Source organism: Eschrichtius robustus, chromosome 10, assembly GCF_028021215.1.
Source record: "Eschrichtius robustus isolate mEscRob2 chromosome 10, mEscRob2.pri, whole genome shotgun sequence".
Classification (NCBI taxonomy): domain Eukaryota; kingdom Metazoa; phylum Chordata; class Mammalia; order Artiodactyla; family Eschrichtiidae; genus Eschrichtius; species Eschrichtius robustus.
In genome coordinates, this window is record NC_090833.1 from 17,817,613 (window position 1) to 17,839,530 (window position 21,918).

The window sequence follows — 21,918 nt, forward strand, 5'->3', positions numbered from 1 at the left end:
ATTTTTATTTAGTTCAAATATGCATACCAAACCATCCTTGTATCTGATAACCTGAAGGGTATCTATTAAAAATCCTGTCAGTTTTTATTCTCAAACTGAAGTACCCTGACTCAGGGGGGTATACTGTGATATGCCAGGATATATCTAAAGCCACAGGATAAAGAGATCAGAGATTCTTGAACTTAATAATACCTAAGAATCACTTGGGAGTGTATTCAATCATGGGTTCTGTAGCACCTCTCCCAAGATTCCGATTCAGTGGGTCTGAGTTTGGCCTGGGAATCTGAATTTCTAATAAGTGTTTCAGGCCATTAATGAGGCAAGAGGGCCAGGAATCATACTATGAGAAACACCTTGGGAAAAACTCCATTGTTTTAATATTAAAAGCAGTCAAAGTCTATTGCAGAGTGTCATTTGCATAAATATTTAAGAAAGAGTCTTCAAAGTAATTTTGCACTTGTTCCTTCTGATCTTTGGGATGCTTTGTACAAAAAGCTCAAAAGCCCTTCCATATTTTACTGGAGGGTGTGGAAGGTTTTTGGGTCAAGAACTTTGGCTCTTAGATCTCCTGGGCTGGTCTCAGGAGTAAAGTGAGCATCCGGTAGGAGCATGGCAGAGGTTAAGAGCCCAGGATTATCCTGAGGCCCCAGGCAAAGGAGAAATCTTCCAAGCTAAGGCCAACAGGAGGCAAAGGAACAGAGATGTGACAGGATTAGGGTTCTTAACATTAATTAACTTATGACAGACCAATTGATTAATCAATTACTGGGCCCCTACTCTGTCAGGCACGAGGGATTAAATGGTAAACAAAGTAGACAGGGCTTCAACCTCAATTTGTACAGTCTAAGAGGAGAGACAGATAAGCAATGACACAGACAATAAAATACAACACAGGAAAATAAGTTTTGTGATAGGGGAAGGTGGGAAGGGATGTGTTACAAAGGAAGGGGTCTATCCCAGGGACCAGGGACTGCAAGAGGTGGTCTCCAAGCTGAGAGCTGATGGGCTGGTCAGTGGGGGAAATTATTGGATGGGGGAAGAGTGTTCCAAGGAGAGAAAATAGCATGTAAGAGGTGAGAGGTGAGAAAGCATAGCTGGAAAATAGGGTATAAAAAGCATGGTGGCAGGAGGTAATGTGTTTGAATCTGAGTCACCCTAGGTTGGTGACATTGTGCAAGTCACCTGATCACACGAGGCCAATTAATTAATTAATTTGGCGGCACTGGGTCTTAGTTTCGGCCTGTGGGATCTTCATTGCAGTGTGCGGGGATCTTTAGTTGCGATATGCATGCGGGATCTAGTTCCCCGACCAGGGATCGAACCCAGGCCCCCTGCGTTGGGAGCACGGAGTCTTAAACATTGGACCACCAGGGAAGTCCCCAAATCTTTTTAAAGTTTCAACTTTTTCGAAGATTGCGTGGAGACAATGCAACCTAATATAGGGGCTTATTATGAGGATTAAATAAGCTCACAGTGGTAAAACATTTAGGCTTTGGAATTTGACACATTTAAGTTTGAATTTTGCTCTGCCAAATATTGGCTATGTGACACAGGCAAGGAACCCAGACTCCCTGGGGCCTCAGTCTCATCTTCTGTGTAATGGGAGTGATAGAGGTACCCGAATCATGGCATCGCTGTGCAAATGAAATGCCTCCTCATGTCAAACACTGAGCACTGTGTGTGACATATAGGTTTGCTCAAAAATGCTCCCTGTTATTTTTAATGCTTTAAAACCCAGCACTTCATCCTCTACATGAGATGGATGGGAGCTAAAATATGGAGTGAACTGACAAGAAAAATAGCTCCTTGCCTGAGGATCATATAACCGTATCATCCTGTCTCTGTACATCTTGGGAAACAGACAGCTGACAGAGCCCTGTGTAGGAACGTCTCAGTGGGTTGTGTATTTATTTCTCTAATATTTTTTCATTAGCAGAGGTAAGTGTGGCAAGAAGGGGTTTGGCTGCCCCTAAACGTCTTCCCCCTGTCGCCCACATTAACAAGCTGTTTTGTCGGGCTCTCATCATTCAGGCGAGAATGGCTTGAAAAGCAAACTTTATCCTGACAGGGGAAATTAGGTGTCGTTCCTGTGATTTATAGAGCCCTAGACTGAGCTGCACAATTTCTCATAAGGAAATGGGTCCTTGCCTATTAGTATTCCTTTACTGTGTGGCCTTGTGAGTCGGGGGGATCTAACTCAGAGGCTGAAACTGAGGGGTAGGGTAAGGGAGGTCAGGGGGCAAAGCTTGGGATTCAGAGTTAGAGGCCCTCTGCTCTGCTGCATTTCAATCTGGGGGACCTGGGCTGGTATCTCTTCTCTGACCCTACATTTGCTCATCTGTTCGGATTACTGGGAACAGTAAGAGCTGCCATATCCACAGGTTGCTAGGAGTCTTACAGGAGCTAAGAGACAGACATCCCAGCACCAGACCTAGAGTAAAGAAATGCGTAATAGGTGTCTCTCCTCTTCCTCCCACTCCCCCCTTTGCTCACAAACCATCAATGGCGTGCTCATCGTCTGTGGGGCCTCTTCTACAGAGATGTTAACTGGCAGGAGTTTTTTTTTTTTTTTTTTTAACCTCTTTATTGGAGTATAATAGCTTTACAAGGGTGTGTTAGTTTCTGCTTTATAACAAAGTGAATCAGCTCTACATATACATATATCCCCATATCTCCTCCCTCTTGTGTCTCCCTCCCACCCCTCTAGGTGGTCACAAAGCACCGAGCTGATCTCCCTGTGCTATGCGGCTGCTTCCCACTAGCTATCTATTTTACGTTTGGTAGTGTATATATGTCCATGCCACTCTCTCACTTCGTCCCAGCTTACCCTTCTCCCTCCCTGTGTCTTCAGGTCCATTCCCTACATCTGCATCTTTATTCTTGTCCTGCCCCTAGGTTCTTCAGAACCATTTTTTTTTTTTTTTTTTTTAGATTCCATATATATGTGTTAGTATACGGTATTTGTTTTTCTCTTTCTGGCTTACTTCACTCTGTATGACAGACTCTATGTCCATCCACCTCACTACAAATAACTCAATTTTGTTTCTTTTTATGGCTGAGTAATATTCCATTGTATATATGTGCCACATCTTCTTTATCCATTCATCTGTCGATGGACACTTAGGTTGCTTCCATATCCTGGCTATTGTAAATAGAGCTGCAATGAACATTGTGGTACATGTCTCTTTTTGAATTATGGTTTTCTCAGGGTATATGCCCAGTAGTGGGATTGCTGGGTGGTATGGTAGTTCTATTTTTAGTTTTTTAAGGAACCTCCATACTCTTCTCCATAGTGGCTGTATCAATTTACATTCCCACCAACAGTGCAAGAGGGTTCCCTTTTCTCCACACCTTCTCCAGCATTTATTGTTTGTAGATTTTCTGATGATGCCCATTCTAACTGGTGTGAGGTGATACTTCATTGTAGTTTTGATTTGCATTTCTCTAATGATTAGTGATGTTGAGCATCCTTTCATGTGTTTGTTGGCAATCTGTACATCTTCTTTGGAGAAATGTCTATTTAGGTCTTCTGCCCATTTTTGGATTGGGTTGTTTGTTGTTTTGATATTGAGCTGCATGAGCTGCTTGTAAATTTTGGAGATTAATCCTTTGTCCGTTGCTTCATTTGCAAATATTTTCTCCCATTCTGAGGGTTGTCTTTTTGTCTTGTTTATGGTTTCCTTTGCTGTGCAAAAGCTTTTAAGTTTCATTAGGTCCCATTAGTTTATATTTGTTTTTATTTCCATTTCTCTAGGAGGTGGGTCAAAAAGGATCTTGCTGTGATTTATGTCATAGAGTGTTCTGGCAGGAGTTTTAAAAATAGGCTTTATTTTTAAGAGAAGTTTTAGGTTCCCAGCAAAATCCCAGTGTAAAGTGCAAAGAGTCCCCATACACTCCCCGCCCCACCCCCCCCCCCCAGAGTCCTCCCCATCATCATCCTCCCACACCACAGTAATGCATTTGTTACAGTCAGTGAACTGACACTGACACATCATTATCACCCAAAGTCCAAAGTTTACATGAAAGTCCACTCTTGGTGTGCACTCTATGAGTTTTGACAAATGTATAACGATGTGTATCTACCGTGATAGTATCATACAGAATAGGTTAACTGCCCTAAAATCCTCTGCACTCCCCCTATTCATCCTTCCCTTCCCCCAACCCCTGCCAACCACTGATCCTTTTACTGTCCCCATGGTTTTGCCTACTGGCATGAATTTTTAAGGATCCCAGGCAGTATATCTGGGATGAGAAGTTTTAAAGGGGGTGGGAAAATTGTGGACAGCTTTGAGAAAAAGCAAATTCCAGAACACAAATCAGAAAATGATTAGAACCAGCAATGCTGTGGAATGTATGTCCAAGTTGAAGAAAATACAGGTGATAATAAGGCCCAGAGAGGGTAAATGACTTACAGAGGTCACACAGGAAGTTAGGCAGAAAATGTTAGAGTTCCCTGGGATTCTTGTGTCTGAGCTCTGTAGCCTCTTCCTGTGAGACTTTATTCACTCCTGAGGCTTCTATTACATTGAACTATATAACATTGCTCACGTTTGACTTAAATGTAAATGGCAGTTACCTATAGCATTTTCATTGGCCCATTCCCATAGGTACAGTGAAAAATCTCAATATATGCTAAAGGTGGGGGGAATCAGGGACATAAATAACATTTTTTTAAAAAATGGATTGTGTGTTTGGAGGCTTTGCATTTCAGAGCACAGACTCTAGAACCAGACTCCCTGGGTTGAAATCCTGGCTGTGCCACTCACTAGCCCTAGGATCTTGGGCATAAATGTAAAATGGAACATAATAATCATGCCTACCTCACAGGTTGTTGGGAGAATTAAATGAGTTAATATGTCTAAAGTACTTAGGGTTGTTGTGAGAAGGAATACATATAAAGTGTTTAGAACAGTGCTTGGCTTGTAGTAAGCACTCAGTAAGTGTTAAGTGCTGTTACTAATATCCTCTAGTTAGTGAGAATAGTGTTCATGATGGTAGGATCAAATGACCTGAGTTCAAATCCTTGTTCTACCACTTTTTAGCTGGGTGACTTTGAATAGGTTGTTTCACCCTTCAGACCTCAGTTTCCTCACCTGTGAAATGGGGATGGTAATAGCAGAATCTGCTTCATAAGGCTATTGACAGGATTGAATGAGATAATGTGTATTAAAATGCTTATGACAGTCTCAGTAAATGTTGCTATTATGTTTGTTTCCTATCTAAAAGCATAACAAATTAGTGGCTTGAAGCCAGTTCCAAAGGTAAGCAGCCTTGTATAGTGAATGTTAATTGATATGAAAAACTTAGTTTATTTTCTGCCAGATTCTTGTGGTGTAAACTTGGACAGGTCGCTTTTCCTTTTGAGCCCCTTAGTCTGTGCAAAGTTGTGAAGGCCAGTTTCACCTTTCAGGACTCTTTCCGGTCTGAAATGCCAGGGATCTGGGGCAATGAGTACGTGTGTATGCACTTCAGAGCCCTCTAACTCCTGGGATAAGTATGTAATTTAAGGTGTCTACTTCCCTTTGATCAGCTGCTCCCTAGTTGCTACCTCTTCTAAGTAATCTTTCAGGATTATTCAGAAGTGAATTACCTGCTGTTCCAGTTATTCATTCCTATGCAATCCCCAAAATTGGTGGCTTAAAACAATGATCATTTTATTATTGTCTTTAATGATCTGGGGGTTGACTGGGCTGAGCTGGGCACTTCTGACTTGGTTCCCTCATGTGGCTGCAGTCAGCAGGTGTCTATGGCTCACCCATCTGGCAGATGACCTTGGCTGTTGGCTGGGTCCTCAGCTAGGTCTGTTGCCTGGAATACCTACATGTGGCCTTTCCATGTGGTCTGGGCTTCCTCACAGCATGGTGGTTGGGCTTTAAGAGTGAGCATTCCAAGAGACATGATGTGGAAGCTTCCAGTTTCTTAAGGCCTGAGCCCAGAAATTGAAGCAGCCGTACTTATTTTGGTCAAGCAATTGTAGAGCCCAGACTCAAGGGGAGAGAACCTGGATCCCACCTCATGGTGAGGGAAATGTCAAAGATATTTAGGGTCATGTTTTAAAGTCACCACACCTGCCTTCCTGCTCTGTTTGGGAATAAGAATTCTTAAGTCAACTAACATTACCCACTTCTCTTCCCAAATGTTCTCACACATGCTGCTTAAGTATGCAGTCATTGATTTGTAACGAGATGACCGGTTAATCTCCTCACTGTCAGGACACACCAGCATTACTTATTTTTTTCCCAAAGAATGGGGGCTCCAGCCCCTGGTCTCCAACTCCTATAACTACCAGGGCAAGGAGTGATTGGCATCTCCTATAGCCACTCTAGGGGGTGTGCTGATGACTGAATGGCAGGTGGCTCAGGTAGGTCCTATCCGAGAGGTCCAGGCCAGGCTATAAACCACTATTTCTGCCTCTGCACAAGCACTGCTATGATGTCCTCTTCAACCTTTCTATGTTCATCAATCCTAGTCCCTCCTGACCAATCAAATGTGGTCAGCATGGGCTCAGGAATTAGTCTTCCTACAAAACTAGAATGTCACCCACTTCCCTTCCTCCCATCTCTCTCTAGGAACATAGGAGCATGTTATTTTAGACCCAAGTGCTTCCTGGGCAAAGAACTACCAACCTACTCTCCTCCAAGCAGTAATCCCAAATGCCTCCAAAAGGGATTCTACTTCCGTACACCACCCTGACCCCTTTTCAGCGACATCAAGGAATTTAGTCTTTTTAAGGTGACCAATTGCACTTCTGTCATCTCTTTTGCTGGAAAAAAAAACCCCCAGCAAGTATGCAAGTTTAATCTCTGGGCGAGCATCCTATTACGTATATCTATGGCATTTAACACATATTTTGGGGACCCTACAATGTGTTGACTCTTTTGGTTGGAGCTGGGGAGAGAGAGATGAATCAAGTATATTACCTTGGCCTGGAGGAGTTCCCAGTCTGATAAGCAAGAAGTACACATAAACAAGCAAATTGCAAGGGACTGTGACATGTGCAAAAATTGAACGAGAGGAGAGAGACAGAACCTCTCAAGTGACAGGGTCCTGGTGGACAAAAAGTTTCCTGGATTTCAGCAAGGAAACATAAGTGGGGAAAGGGCATTTTAGACAAAGGCACAGCATGAGCAAAGGCTTGGTATGAAGCAGTGCACTCCTATAAGATGGTATGTGCTAGAGCACAGAGTAGGAACAGTAAGGAGAAGATGGGAGAAAAGCCACAGGCTGAACAACAGAGGACTTTGAAATCAGATTAAGAAGTAGAGGCTTCAACCAGAAGGTGGTGGAGTATTTGAAGGGGTGCAAGCAAGGGGGTGAAATAGGCAGTGACGTTTTAGAAAGCTGGGAGAGGATGTGCTGGAAAAGACTGGAGCTGGGAGGCCAGTCCAGGGGCTATGACAATTGCCTAGAGAAGAGGCATTACTAACCTGCACCCAGGAGACAGCCATGGGGCCGGGGGAGAGAAGTTGGTTTGAAAGCTGTTATGAGGTAGAGGGAGGAGCCCAGGGTAACCCTCAGTTTCTGTCTGGAGGCACCAAATTGATGGGAGTGCCCTTCACTGACGTGGGAGATACAAGTAATCTTGAGGAAGGAGAGCATCACACACACACATTTTCCTGGCTTTATGATATCATTTATAAACTTGGTTCATTTCATTCAGCATTCCATGTGAATTTTTAATTCAATTTAACAAATATTGGCTGACTTATGTTATCTGCTAGATACTGCGTTAGGTACTGAAAGGAAGCCTGGTGGTAAAAAGGTAATCTGTTTCTTTCTCCAGAGGGCCTTTCGTCTCCTCAATTGGTATGGGTTGAGCACCACCTGACCAAGCTTATTAGTACTGAAGACAACAGATCCACGAAGCTTTGAGTGAGGACTTCAGGGCATCTTTTTGGTTATACAAAGCAGAACCATCTCAGTATCAAAAATAGCAGACTTGATGTCAGCCCCTGAGTATAATTTTTCAGTGTAAAAAATAGTCATTGTAAGTATAGAGTACGGAATTTAATTCGTAGGCTTAGTGGCATTCTGTATAGATGGTCCCAAGAATCTATCTTAATCAAATACGGAGTGTTAACTTGAAGTTTAAGATTCCCAAGACATTGTCAAAATTTTTAGAGCTGGAAAGTCCTCTTCCTTTGTATTCCCATAACCTCCTGCATGTTACTTCACAGCATTTAAACCATATTAATTGTAATTGTGTGCGTCTTCATCGCTAGACTGTGAATCCTTTGAAGTTAGTGACTGGGTCTAGTCCATCGTCTTTCTCAGCATCTAGATGGCATGTAGTATGGAGGAGGAAGTTCAGTGAATTAAACCCTCCAAAATAAAACCTCTGTGTCCTCATTTTACAGATGGACAAATTGAGGCTTAACTAGAGAAATAACTTATGCAAAGTTCAATTAGGGAAGTAACAGTAGAGTCAAGAATAACTCCTAGTTTATTTTGATTGCTTAACATTTTTTGTGGCTGTTTTCTCATCCTGAGGGGCTTGGTTTGCTAGCTAATTAGCCAGAAGTTGGAAGCATTCGCTAGTAGTGGAAATGCAAACCTTCATTGTCATGAAAACCAATGACCATGCAAATGTAGCCCTTAGCCCTGTATTAAGTACAGGATTTGTTTCTTAAGTGCCTGCACTTTTTCAAAAGCTAGGAGTCAACAATGCCTCTGGTGTAAGGTTTCATTTTCCTCTGAGAACACACACAGGCACACACACATGCACACAACAAACAACACATAAGCACGTGATACAAGCAGAACAGCTGAAAAGGATGTTTTGGATGAAATCTTGGCATTTATAGTTCCTGTGCGACCTGGGAAAGTCCAGCGTGCCGGAATTCAGACGAACTTCAGTTCAAATCCTACTCCGCCATGTGTCTGTGAATGGGAATAGGACACCCATCTCAAAGGGTAATTTTGAGGATTAAATGGAGGAATCGAGTCATTTCACCACAAAGTTGCTCTATCACCTTGGGCCAGCCAACTAGCATTTCTGGGCCACTGTATGTGCATCTGTAAAACAGATTCACTTAGATGATTTATGGAGTCCCTGGAAGCTGGAACATTCTATGCTGTTCCTCCCTTGGGATCTATTTGGATTCGGGATGGAGTGTTGCAAGGACTGGAGATGTAAGAAAAGAGTGAACCTGGGCTGGTGCATGCTGGCTTCTGCTGCCTTGCGAGGGCTCCCTGTTTGATGTAGGCCTTTTATCAGGGTGTGTTTGAGCTCTATCCACGGTTTGCCTGGCCACTGCTGCAGTCCCCGTTCTGTTCCTCAGGGTTTGGGAAAGAGCCAGTGGATGTGGAGACTCACAGGCAATGTTTCTTCCCAAGAGCTGCTTGGATGGTGAAACTCACAAAGTCCAGAGAGATTTCCTGTTTTGTTTTTCACAAGCTCCAGTGACTATTGATTACAAAAACCACACACACACACACACACACACGTGCACACACGCACACACGCAAAAACAAAACATGTACACAAAACAGGATGTTCTCTCTCCTCCCCTTGCTGGAGTCCAAGGCAATCTCTTACCATCTGTGTCACTTTCACCCATGGCCCTGGATTCCACCATTATGATAATTAAGCCCTTAGCTCTAGCTGGAGATGTTACAGAATCTTAAACCACGAGCAGTTGTACATGTTAATTTAAATCAGAGGGAACCGGCAAATGGAGGGAGAAGAAAGTCTGTCAGTCAGCATGACCCATCCCATCTGGTTTCTGCCCTCATGAGAGTGCCCCCTCTGGTGCCAGTAGGAGAACCTATGTTGTTCCTAACATAGGTTCTAACTTGTTGTAAGAACAGTGCTATTATTGTTTGCCAGACTCTGGCCCACATAATTTATATGCAAACACTGAATGGGATATATTTATACTAAAAAAAGTTGTTTATTTGGAATGTGAATTTAACTGGGCATCCTGTATTTTTATTTACTGAATCTGGCAATCCTACTTGGAGTCAACCCCACTGTCCTGAGTGGTTAAATAGAAAAGACCTATGCTTGGGAGTCACAGAGATCTGGGCTGGGATTCTGCTTCCTTCATTTGCTTGCTGTGTGATCTTGGGAATATTTCTTCACTGTTCAGGTTCCTAGTTCTCACCTGTGAATGAAGATCACAGTATCTGTTTCTCAGGACTATTGTGAGAATTACACTTTAATGCCCTTAAAGTACCTTCCACTGTGTAATTAGGTGCTTCATGAACATTAGCTCTTATAATTCTTTTTTATTTCTTTGGGTCACTGTTCTTAATTCAGGAGAAATTAGATCATTTGTTCACCCCTTGGAGAGGATATGAGTAAGGACGTATGGCAGGAATAATCGGAGCCTTCTCACCAGAGGCACTGAGAGGAATGTGTTGGTGGCTTACACAGTAGTGTCCTTGATACACATGTTCTCCTTCTAGATCTGTATTCTGGCTAAGGAGGCAGACCCCAGACCCACTTTACACAAGCATGCTGTAGTTGAGTCTTGTCAACAATGCAAGATGGAGGGCTTCCCTGGTGGCGCAGTGGTTAAGAATCCGCCTGCCAATGCAGGGGACACAGGTTCGAGCCCTGGTCTGGGAAGATCCCACATGCTGTAGAGCAGCTAAGCCTGTGCACCACAACTACTGAGCCTGTGCTCTAGAGCCCGCGAGTCACAACTACTGAACATGTGTGCTACAACTACTGAAGCCTACGTGCCTAGAGCTCGTACTCTGCAACAAGAGAAGCCACCACAATGAGAAGCCCACGCACCGCAACGAAGAGTAGCCCCCGCTCGCCACAACTAGAGAAAGCCCGTGCAGCAGCAATGAAGACCCAACACAGCCAAAATAATAATAATCGATCAATCAATCAGTCATCATTTAGAGCAAGGGTCAGCAGACAGTGTACCTCAGAACAAGTCTAGCCTGTCAGCTGTCTTTGTAAATAAAGTTTTATTGGAACACAAGCATGCCCGTTTATTTAAAGTATAATCTGTGTCGCTTTCATGGTACAAAGGCAGAGTTAAGTTATTGTGGCAGAGACTGCCTGGCCATAAAGTCAAAAATATTTACTGTCTGGTCCTTTGCAGAAACACTTTGCTGTCTCCTGATTTAGAGCACACTTTTCATAAGCAGGAATTCACTGTTGGTGGAAATCTTAATGGTTGCATGAGGGTAGATGGTAGCATGCAAAGGAAAATCAGAGGAGTGGTGAGAGATGAGACTAAGAAGGTGGTCAGGAGCTAGAGCAAGTAGTTTAGACTTTATCCTGAGGGCTATGGGGAGCCTCTGAAGGTTTTGAAGCAGGGTGGTGGTGAGGTGGTCAGATTTCTACAAGAAGCAGTGTGGCAAGGTGTTAAGGAGGGCAGGTTCTGGAGCCAGACTGTCTTGGATCAGATCTCAGTTCCATCACTTACTAGCTATGAACCTCAGACAAATTACTTACCTTCTGTGTGCCCCAATTTTCCGGTTTGTAGAATGGGAAATAATGATAATTTTTATTACAGCTATCGTGTGAGGTACTGAAGATGAAATAAGTTAATATATGTAGAGTGGCAGGCCCAGGGGAGGTTCTCAATGGATGCTCTTACTATCCTGTCTCAGTGATCATTCTGGCTATTGGGTGGAGAATGGCTCAAAACAGAAGAACCCAGTGGTGGAAGGCTGGGGCTTTATGCAAGAGATGGTGTCCTGTGCCCAGGAGAGCTCCTCTGAAGCTTGGGTCAATGACTGTCATGGCCACTGGGACCTTCACTCTCCATCTCTCCACCATTGTCATAATCATCTCTTTTGTCCTCCTTTATTCCAGGCCTTCAAGAGTGCACTGATGAGCTCCTACTGGTGCTCAGGGAAAGGGGATGTGATCGATGACTGGTGCAGGTGTGACCTCAGCGCCTTTGATGCCAGTGGGCTCCCCAACTGCAGCCCTCTCCCGCAGCCGGTGTACGTATGTATGGCCCCTCTTCCTCTGGCCACCCCTTTCCATGGACTCATATTCTTGTCCTGCCAGTGTAGGCCATGGCTTGCTTCTGTTCCTAAGGTGCTTCACCAGATGCCTGAAGTCTCTGGGGGCCTACCTCCTTCTTTGAGAAAGCAGGGAGCTTTGACAGAATGGAATCGTGGCTCGGGGGTAGACACTTACACTGCAGCGTGTGCTATTTTAATAGCGCCAAGCCAGCCATCATTACTTTCTTCACTCATCCATTCGGCAGAGGTTTACTGGGCACTAACTACTGCTTTGCCAGTTCCTGTGTTGACCACTGGGACTACTGAGATAAAGAAAGTGTAGGACCTTTTCTAAGAAACTTTATATTATTCATTCATTCAACAAATAAGTTTTGAACACCTGCTATGTGTCAGACATTGGGGAATTCATTAATGAGCAAGACAGGCACAGTCTGTCTGTGCACTTAGGGAACTGACCGTTTAGTGAGGGGGACAGATGTCAAAGCAAAAACAGGAAAGGATGATACCGTTTAAACATTTAAATAATAAAAATATGAAAGAAAAACAAAGATGTGCTAATGGACAGAACAAAGAGGGGATGCTTTAGTTGGAGGAGAGGGAGATAGTCTGGGAAGCCGCTCTGAGAAGACCTGAATTAGAGTCAGAGTTTGCCAGGCAGCAAATGGCAACAGACGTGTTTCAGGAAAAAGACAGAGCCCATGGGAAAGCCCTGACTCAGGAAACTCACCACTTGAGGAAGTAAAGGAAGGTCATCTTGATTGGGGCAGTGTGATTAAGAGGGAGAGTGGTGTGAGGAGCAGAAGAGATCTGGGCAGGAGCCAATACTAAAGATCCATTGTAAGGTAGTCATTGCAGAGTTAGTGGGTATAGTGGAAAGAGAGAAGGCATCTGGGCTGGGGACAAGCAAAGTCACCGTCATGGTTCTGTCCCCAACTTGCTGTGTGACTTTGTGCAGATCATCCCCTTTTCTGGGCTTTGCTTTCACCTTCTATGAAATGAGGGGATTGCACCTCCTCTCTCAAAGGACCCTCCCAGTTCTCACCTTCAAACATTCCGTTATTTCTTGCTTTGTAAAAGGATTCCCCAGGATCGCTGCCCTCTGTGAGGGAGTATTGATTTAAGGATATTAAAGCGTTGACTGATATACTGGGGGATTGAAGGGAATGGCAGAGAGGTTGGCAGATGACTGTGTTTGAAGGCACTGCCGGTTTAATTGACAGCGAAGCATCACTGAGAATATAGTTTAAACAAATGGAAAGCTAATCAACTTGCTGTGAGCACATACTGTGTACTTGGATTAATTTACTGGATTCCACATTGATCCAAAAGGTGGCTCTTTCTTATCCCCATTATGAACAAGGAAACGGAGGCTGTAATTAATTGCCTAAGTCTACACAAGGGGTATGGTGGCGGGTTGAAGCCAGACTGAATCCTGTGCTTTTAATCTTGACCTGTGCAAACTCTTGGGGCCCAGACAGTACTGGCTGGCAAACAAACAACCTTCCCTGTCACCCCCCTAGGCTGCGGCTTTCCCCAGCAGTAGAGCCCTCCAGCACCGTGGTCTCCTTGGAGTGGGTAGATGTTCAGCCAGCTATTGGGACCAAGGTCTCTGATTATATTCTGCAGCACAAGAAAGTGGATGAATACACAGATACGGAACTCTACACGGGTAAGTAGAAAGTTCAAGACCTCCTCTTTCGTTGAGATGGTGTGACAGAGGAGGGAAACTGGGATTTTCTGAATACCTTTGGAGACTTGGTGTCCTCTGAACTGGGAAGGCATTGGGAAGTTTCACTGTTTGGTGTTTGTTACCTAGTTCCCACACCTGTGTGCTTTTTGGTATGATTTTCTGCAGGGGAAGGTAGCAAATTGTACTTGTAGGGAATTTCTGATTCTCTAAGTTGGATCCACAAAGTCATATATTAAAGTGTTAGTTAATTCAAAAAAGGATTTGACCGTTTCTACTTGGGAAGGCCTACAGGTTACATTTTTGAAGACCTTGATCTGTAAATATATTATCTCTGGGACTGAGATAAAGAAATTCAAGGAATTGCCTTTTCTAGTGAGATGTACTGAGATAGTTGTCTTTCATGCTGGGGAAGAGGATTTGGAAATTATTCAGACATGCAGGAGAAGATGCGGAAAGTGGATCTTAAGGAGTGCTTTAAGTATACTTAAAGAGTATACAGGAGGCTGTGACATCCTGGAGGTGGGTCTGCAGGGCTGGTCTGGCTTCGGGCAGGCAGGGAGCCTGGGTCTGTGGGAGCTGGCCTTGAGGCTGGGCCATGAGGGCAGGCCTGGAGTGCTGGAGTGTCAGGAGCCTGGGAGCCAGCCTGGTTCCAGGGTGGGTCAAAAGCGTGAGCTTGTGGTAGTTGGCCTAGTGCTGGGCCCAGCCGGAAACCCGGGTTCAAGGGTAGATCACCTGGGGGCCTTCGGAGCTGGCAGGTGCCAGGGTGGCTTGGAGACCTGGGTTCGTGGGAGCCCACTGGGAGCCTGGTGCCATGGAAGCTGCTGGGGCCCCTGGAGACAGCAGTTGCTGGGATGAGCCAGAGTCCTGGATTCACACAGAGGTCTTCTGGGAGCCACCTACAGCCATGGGAGCTGGCTCTGGAGTGCAAAGTGAAGTTGGTCTCACTTTTCTCTTTCCTTCCACAGGGACGGTTTCTCTCTCTGCACTGGGCTGCTCAGGCTTGAGGGAGAGGTTGTAAGAGTAATGAGAATCTATCTTTCCTAACCTCCTCGAAGCATCTTTTCTTATTTTTGTGCTTCACCCAGGTGCAATGATCCCTCACCTAGAAACCTTAGTTCTTGTGAAGTATTTCTGTGCACGGACAGCTGTTCAAATTGATTTTTCGGTTCAAATTGTCCCCACAATGCCATTACTCGGATTGGTTCAAATTGATTTTTTGATGGAGGTTGTTAGAGGGGTGATGGGGGCGTTGGGGGGTGGGGGAGAGACACGTGCTGAAAATTCTCATGCCACCACGTTGCTAACATTAGTCTCTGAATGATTACCAGGCGCATTTTTATAGCTCAAGTAGTGAATCCCAGAGAGGTCTGTGACCTTCCCAAAGTTCCACAGCCAGTCTGTCCTACTCCCAGCACAGTGCTTGTATCTTTATTTATTATGAATGTTGAATTCTCTGCGTCCATTGAAACGATCATAGTTTATGTTTCTTAGTTTGTTAATACAGTAAATTATATTGATGCGTTTTCAAAGGATTAAAAAAAAAACACCTTGTATTCCTGGAATAAATTAATCCCACATGGTCATGATGCACTATCTTTTTTTTATATATTGTTGGATTTATTGTGTCAAAATTTTGTTTAGATTTTTGCATCCTTATTTGTCAGGTATTTTGATCAGTAGTTTTCTGGTAATGCTTGTGTCTGTTTTGCGGTCAGGATAATTCTGGCCTCTCAAAATAAATTGCAAAATATTTTCTCCTTTTTAGTTTTCTGAAAGAGTTTGGGTAGAATTAGTAATGTATTTTAAAAAAATTGTTTGGTAGAATTCACAAGTGAAATAATCTGGGCTTGGAGCTTTTCTTGTAAGAAGGTTTCAATTACTAACTTAATTCTCTGATAGATGTAGGGCTATTCAGGTTATGAATTTCTTCTTAAGTGATTTTGGTACCTTGTGTATTTCAAAGAATTTATCCATTTCGTGTAAGTTATAAAATTTACTGGCAAAAAATTGTGATATTCTGTTATTATTTTTTTAATATTTATGGAATTTATAGTGATATCATTCTCATTCTTGATATCGGTAATTTCTGTCATCTCTCTCTTTTTTTCTGATCAATCTGGAAAGAAGGTTGTGTAATTTATTTATCTTCTCAAAGAATCCGCTTTGATTTCACCTATTTTTGCTATTTTCCATTTCATTGATTTCTACTCTGACCTTTGTTATTTCTTTTCTTTGGCTTATTTTAGGTTTAGTTTGTTCCTCTTTTCTCTAGATTTTTAATGTGGTAGCTGAAGTTGTTGATTTGAGATTTTTCTTGTAAGACAAGTATTTTCCCTAATTACTGCTTTAGTGGCTTACCACAGATTTTTGATAAATTGTGTTTTCATTTTCATTCAGTTCAAAATATCTTTTAATTTCCCTTTTGTTTTCTTCTTTGACCCATGGATTCTTTAGATGCATGTTACTTAATTTCCAAATATTTGGGGATTTTTCAGATAACTTTTCTGTCATTGAATTTTAGTTTGATTCCACTATATCAGAGTATACACTTTTTATGACTTTAATCATTTTATTTTTTAAAATTTTTATTTTATATTGGAGTATAGTTGACTAACAAAGTTGTGTTAGTTTCAGGTGTACAGCAAAGTGATTCAGTTATACATATTTTCAAGTTCTTTTTCCATTTAGGTTATTACAGAATATTGAGCAGGGTTCCCTGTGCTGTACAGTAGGGCCTATTATCTATTTTAAATATAGCAGTGTGTATATGTCAATTCCAAACTCCTAATCTGTCCCTCCGCCTGACCCTTCCCCCGTAACCCTAAGTTTGTTCTCTAACTCTGTGAATCTGTTTCTGTTTTGTAAATAAGTTCATTTGTATAATTTTTTTTTTTAGATTCCACATATAAGTGATATCATATGATATTTGTCTTTCTCTGTCTGACTTACTTCACTTAGTATGATAATCTCCAGGTCCATTCATGTTGCTGCAAATGCATTATTTCATTCTTTTTAATGGCTGAGTAATATTCCATTGTATATATGTACCACATCTTCTTTATCCATTCCTCAGTCGATGGACATTTAGATTGCTTCCATGTCTTGGCTATTGTAAACAGTGCTGCAATGAACATTGAGGTGCATGTATCTTCTTGAATTATGATTTTCTCTGGATATATGCCCAGGAGTGGGGTTGCTGGATCATTTTAAATTTATTAAGACTGGTTTTATGGCACAGGATATGGTCTATCATTGTTTTCAGTGTCCAGTTTAAAATCATGTATTTTCTTCTATTTATGGATGAGTTTTTCTATGAATGCTAGTTGGATCAAATTGGTTGATTGTGTTGTTCAAGTCTTCTAAATCCTTTCTGATTTTCTGTCTTCTTGTTGTATCAATACTTGAAAGAATGGTACTGAAACCTCTGATGATGATTGTGGATATATCTGTTTCTCCTTATAGTTCTATCAGTTTTTACTTTATGCATTTTGAAGCTCTGTTATTAAATGAATAAACATTTATAATTTTTATATCCTCTTGATGAATCAATCCCTTTATCATTGTGAAATGGTTGTCTGCATCCCTGTTACATTTTTTGCTCCAAAATCTACTTTTTTCTGATATTAATATAACTTTCTCAGCTTTCTTCTGATTAGTGTTAGAATGATTTACCATTTTTTATTTTTTTACTCTTATATTACTTGTGCCTTTTTTTTTTTTTTAATGGCTGTGTTGGGTCTTCGTTTCTGTGCGAGGGCTTTCTCTAGTTGCGGCAAGCGGGGGCCACTCTTCATCGCAGTGCGCGGGCCTCTCACTCTCGCGGCCTCTGTTATTGCGGAGCACAGGCTCCAGACGCGCAGGCTCAGTAATTGTGGCTCATGGGCCCAGTTGCTCCGCGGCATGTGGGATCTTCCCAGACCAGGGCTCGAATCCATGTCCCCTGCATTGACAGGCAGATTCTCAACCACTGCGCCACCAGGGAAGCCCATACTTGTGCCTTTATATTTAATATGGGTTTCTTGTAGACAGCATGCATTTAGGTCTTTATTCTTTTCTTTTTCTTCTTTTTTTTTTTTTTTTTCCTAATCCAGGCTGACATTGTTATCTTTACCTTGGGGTGTTTAGACCATTTATGTTTAATATGATATTGTTGTGGTTAGGTTTAAGTTTATCATTGTGCTGTTTGTTTTCTATTGTTCCACTTTTCTTTGTTTCCTTCTCTTTTTCTGTCTTCTTTTAGATTGAGTGTATTAATTATTCCATTTTATTTCTTTTGTTGATTTATTATAACTCTCTTTTGTTAGTTTAGTGATTACTTTAGGGTTTATATATTCATATTTAACATATCACAGTGTGCCCTCAAGTGCCATTATAACACTTCATATGCAGTAAAAGAACCTTATATAGTATACTTTTATTTCTTTCCTCCAAGTCTTTATGCTATATTGTCATACATTTTACTCATATACATAAGTTTCATAATTCATTGTTATTTTCCTAAAAGAGTAATTATCCTTTAAGTATATTTAATTAACAGTTTTATTGTTTACTCATGTACTTACATTTTTGGTGTTCTTCATTCTTTTACATACATCCATATTTTCATCTGATTTCATTATCTTTCTGCCTGAAGGATATATTTTATTATTTCTTATATTTCAGGTTTGTTAATGATGAATTCTTTCTGCTGTTGCTTTTGTAAGCTATTACGGCTGGGTACAGTATTCACGATTGGCATATTTTTCTTTTAGTAATTTAAAGATGTTGCTCCTGTGTCTTGCTTACATTAGCAATTTATTGTGTTTGAGGTTTATTAAGCTTCTTGGATCTACGGGTTTACCATTTTAGCCCATCTAGAAAATTGGGGGCCGTTATTTTTCTCTCTCTCCATCTTTTTTCTCCTTCAGTGACTCTAAAAATATGTGTATTCAGCCACTTGAAATTGTTCTTTATCTCACTCTGATGCTCTTTTCATTTTTTAAAATTATTTCTTTTTGCTTGTTCCCTTTGGGATAGTTTCTAGTGCCATGTCTTCATTGCCTTCTGCAATATCTAATCTACTGTTAATCTATGCAGTGATTTTTTTTTTTTTTTTTAACTCAGACATTGTAATTTTCTATTTATTTATTTATTTATTTTTGGTCGCTTTGGGTCTTTATTGCTGTGTGTGGGCTTTTTCTAGTTGTGTCGAGTAGGGGCTACTTTTTGTTGCGGTGCACGGGCTTCTCATTGCGGTGGCTTCTCTTGTCGCGGAGCACGGGGTCTAGGAGCGTGGGCTTCAGTAGTTGTGGCACGTGGGCTCAGTAGTTGTGGCTCGTCGGGCTCTAGAGCAGAGGCTCAGTAGTTGTGGCACATGGGCTTAGTTGCCCCGGGGCATTTGGGATCTTCCTGGACCAGGGATCGAAACTCTGTCCTGCATTGGCACATTGGCAGGAGGATTCTTAACCACTGCGCCACCAGGGAAGTCTAGACATTGTAATTTTCATCTTAGGAGGTTCAATTTGTTTTTTTAAACATTTATTTTAAATTAATTAACTTATTTATTTTTGGCTGTATTGGGCCTTCATTGCTGCACGTGGGCTTTCTCTAGTTGCACTGAGCGGGGGCTACTCTTCATTGTGGTGAGCGGGCTTCTCATTGCAGTGGCTTCTCTTGTTGCGGAGCACAGGCTCTGAGCGCACGAGCTTTAGTAATTGTGGCACGTGGGCTAAAGTACTTGTGACTCGTGGGCTCTAGAGCTCAGGCTCAGTAGTTGTGGTGCACGGGCTTAGTTGCTCCTCACAGCATGTGGGATCTTCCCGGACCAGGCCTCAAACCCGTGTCCCCTGCATCCGCAGGTGGATTCTTAACCACTGTGCCACCAAGGAAGTCCCAGGAAGTTCAATTTGATCTGGCTAGTATATGGCATATATAGTCATAGCATTTTTGAGTATGGAATAGAGTTATAATAATGGTTTTGATGTCCTTGTTTCCTAATTCTAACATCTGTATCAGTTCTGGGTCAGTTTAAATGGATTGATTTCTCTCCTCATTATGTGTTGAATTTCCTTCTTCTTTGCATGCCAGGTAATTTTTGATTAAATGCCAGACATTGTGATATTTGCCTTGTTGGGTTCTGGATACTCTTGTATTCCTATAAATATTTTTGAACTCTATTCTGGGCCACAGTTAAGTTATTTGGAGACAGCTTGATTCTTTTGGGTCTTACTTTTAAGATTTGTTAGATGGAACCAGAGCAGTGTTTAGTCTAGGGCTAATTATTCCCTACTACTGAGGCAAGACCCTTCAGTGTGTTCTACACAATGACCCATGAATTATGAGATTTTCCAGTGTGACTGGGAGGAATAGGCACTATTTCTGGCCCCTGTATGAGCAATGGGCATTGTTCTGTCTAATCCTCTTGGGTTGGTAGGCTCCTTACATACATCCATTAGCCAGTACTTTGCTGAGTATTGAAAGGGGACCCTACACAGATCTCTTCAATTTTCTCTCTGTACAGCTCTCTCCTCTCCATTACTCTATCCTATAAACTCTAGTCACTTTCATCTCCCTGGACTAAGAACTCTGCCTTCTCAATTTAGGGAATCTTCCAGGCATCTCCCTGCAGTGACCTAGAAACTCTCTAAAGGCAGGAAGCTGCAGAAATTTTAGGGCTCACAGAATTTGTTTTCCATATTTCAAGATCTCTGTCCTCTGTTGCCAGATTTCCAGTTTGAAAACTTGTTTTATGTTATTTTCTTTTTAAAAAATCCTTAATGTTTCAGGTAGTAGGGTAAATAAATCTAGTCTCTGTTTCTCCATCTAGTCCAGAAATGGAAATCCAAGATTCTTCCTTCTGATTGTCTAGGAACCAATGTTCTGATCCAAGAGTTCCTTTTTTTTTTGATAGAGATGAAACTTCTTTTTAGTTACATGGTCTGGGGACACCCCACAGAGATATTACCCCTTCTTCTTCCTGCTGCCATTCAGAAGTTTGAAGATAATGACATATCTGCCACCATCTTTACAGGTTCTTCTAATTCTTTCTTGTGCTACTTGACTTTAATTCTCTCCACCATCCAATTCTTGAATTTTTCAGTGGGCAATTGTCTTTAAAGAAGCAGGATAATGACTCTTATGTCTTTATAATTTGGTATCCTTCCACAGTGCCTGACGTACATAGACGTTCAGTGTTCACTGAATTGAATTATATGTGGGTAGGCGTATACATGTTTTAACTTTTCAACTCTGATGTTAATTCTTTGAGTACTGTGTGGTCTTATGAGGTCTTACGTAGTTCTAGAGACTAGCTGAGTACATAGTAAGCCTTCTAAAATGTGTTATGATTAATTGATGCTGTAGATGATTGGCAGTGGATATCTGAAGCAGAAACCTCATCTCTTTGCCTCCTTGCCACTTTTACTATGTCTCAACAATCTCAAAAGTAAACTTGGACCAAATTTGAAAATTTCAGTCAACTTGACTGAACTTTATCTTAGAGGTTACCAGCCGAATTAAGGAGCGTGGGCTATTTTTTTTTTTTTCCCCAAAAAAACCTGGCTTCTGCTTTCAGTTTCTACCACTTCTCCATGAGAAATCTAGGGCCAGTCGACATCCTTTCTGGGTCTCAGTTTCCCTATCTGTGGAATGGGGAAAATAACACCTATTTCATTAGCTACTTTGAGAGTCAAATGTAGCACAGTTCTTGAGACATGGTAAGTACTGATAAATGCTAGTTGCTTCTAATTTCCATGAATTAAAAAAAGAAAAAAGAAAATTCAATGTTAGGAAGAAAACAAACAATAAAATAAGGTTTAAGACTTGTTTTGTTAGAGAGTTAGGATTGCTCACACATTTGGCCAGGTGAGGCCAGAATAAGGAAATGAGGGCTTTTTCTTTGATCTCTGGATTTTTGCTGGCAGCCGAGTGCAGTGCTGTAATTGTTTATTTATTCACAAGCTCACGCATGCGTGTGCACAGATATACATGCATACACACATTCTCTCTCACACACACATGCTTTATGACTGCCATCTGTTCAACACCCTTTTGAACTAGCTGTTGAAATGCGTACTCTCCCTCCCTGTCTCCTTCTCCTGTCCCCCACCCCTGGGTTTGGCGCCTTCTTTGTTTCCTTCGGAGAAGCCATTGCTCTGTCGGTCCTGGGACTCTGTTGGGAAAGCCAAGCATAACTAGCCTCCTGTTCCAGTTGTTTTGAGCAGAGACAGGGCTTGTTTTGGGGGGGGGGGGGTGGCTGAATTCCCCGCACGCTAATCTGTCATCGATATTAAAAACAGACGTCTGGTTCT

The 21,918-nt window shown here is 42.0% G+C and overlaps 1 protein-coding gene across 4 annotated transcripts in view; it reads left to right on the plus strand.

Annotated features, from left to right (window-relative positions):
* The window catches only part of ASTN2 (astrotactin 2), an 899,407-nt gene that overhangs the window by 729,831 nt on the left and 147,658 nt on the right, over positions 1–21,918 (plus strand). For all 4 annotated transcript variants that reach the window (XM_068552572.1, XM_068552571.1, XM_068552573.1 and 1 more), the window contains 2 exons: positions 11,783–11,916; positions 13,461–13,609. In XM_068552572.1, the coding sequence (XP_068408673.1) occupies positions 11,783–11,916; positions 13,461–13,609 (283 nt within the window). The remainder of the gene's footprint in view (positions 1–11,782; positions 11,917–13,460; positions 13,610–21,918) is intronic.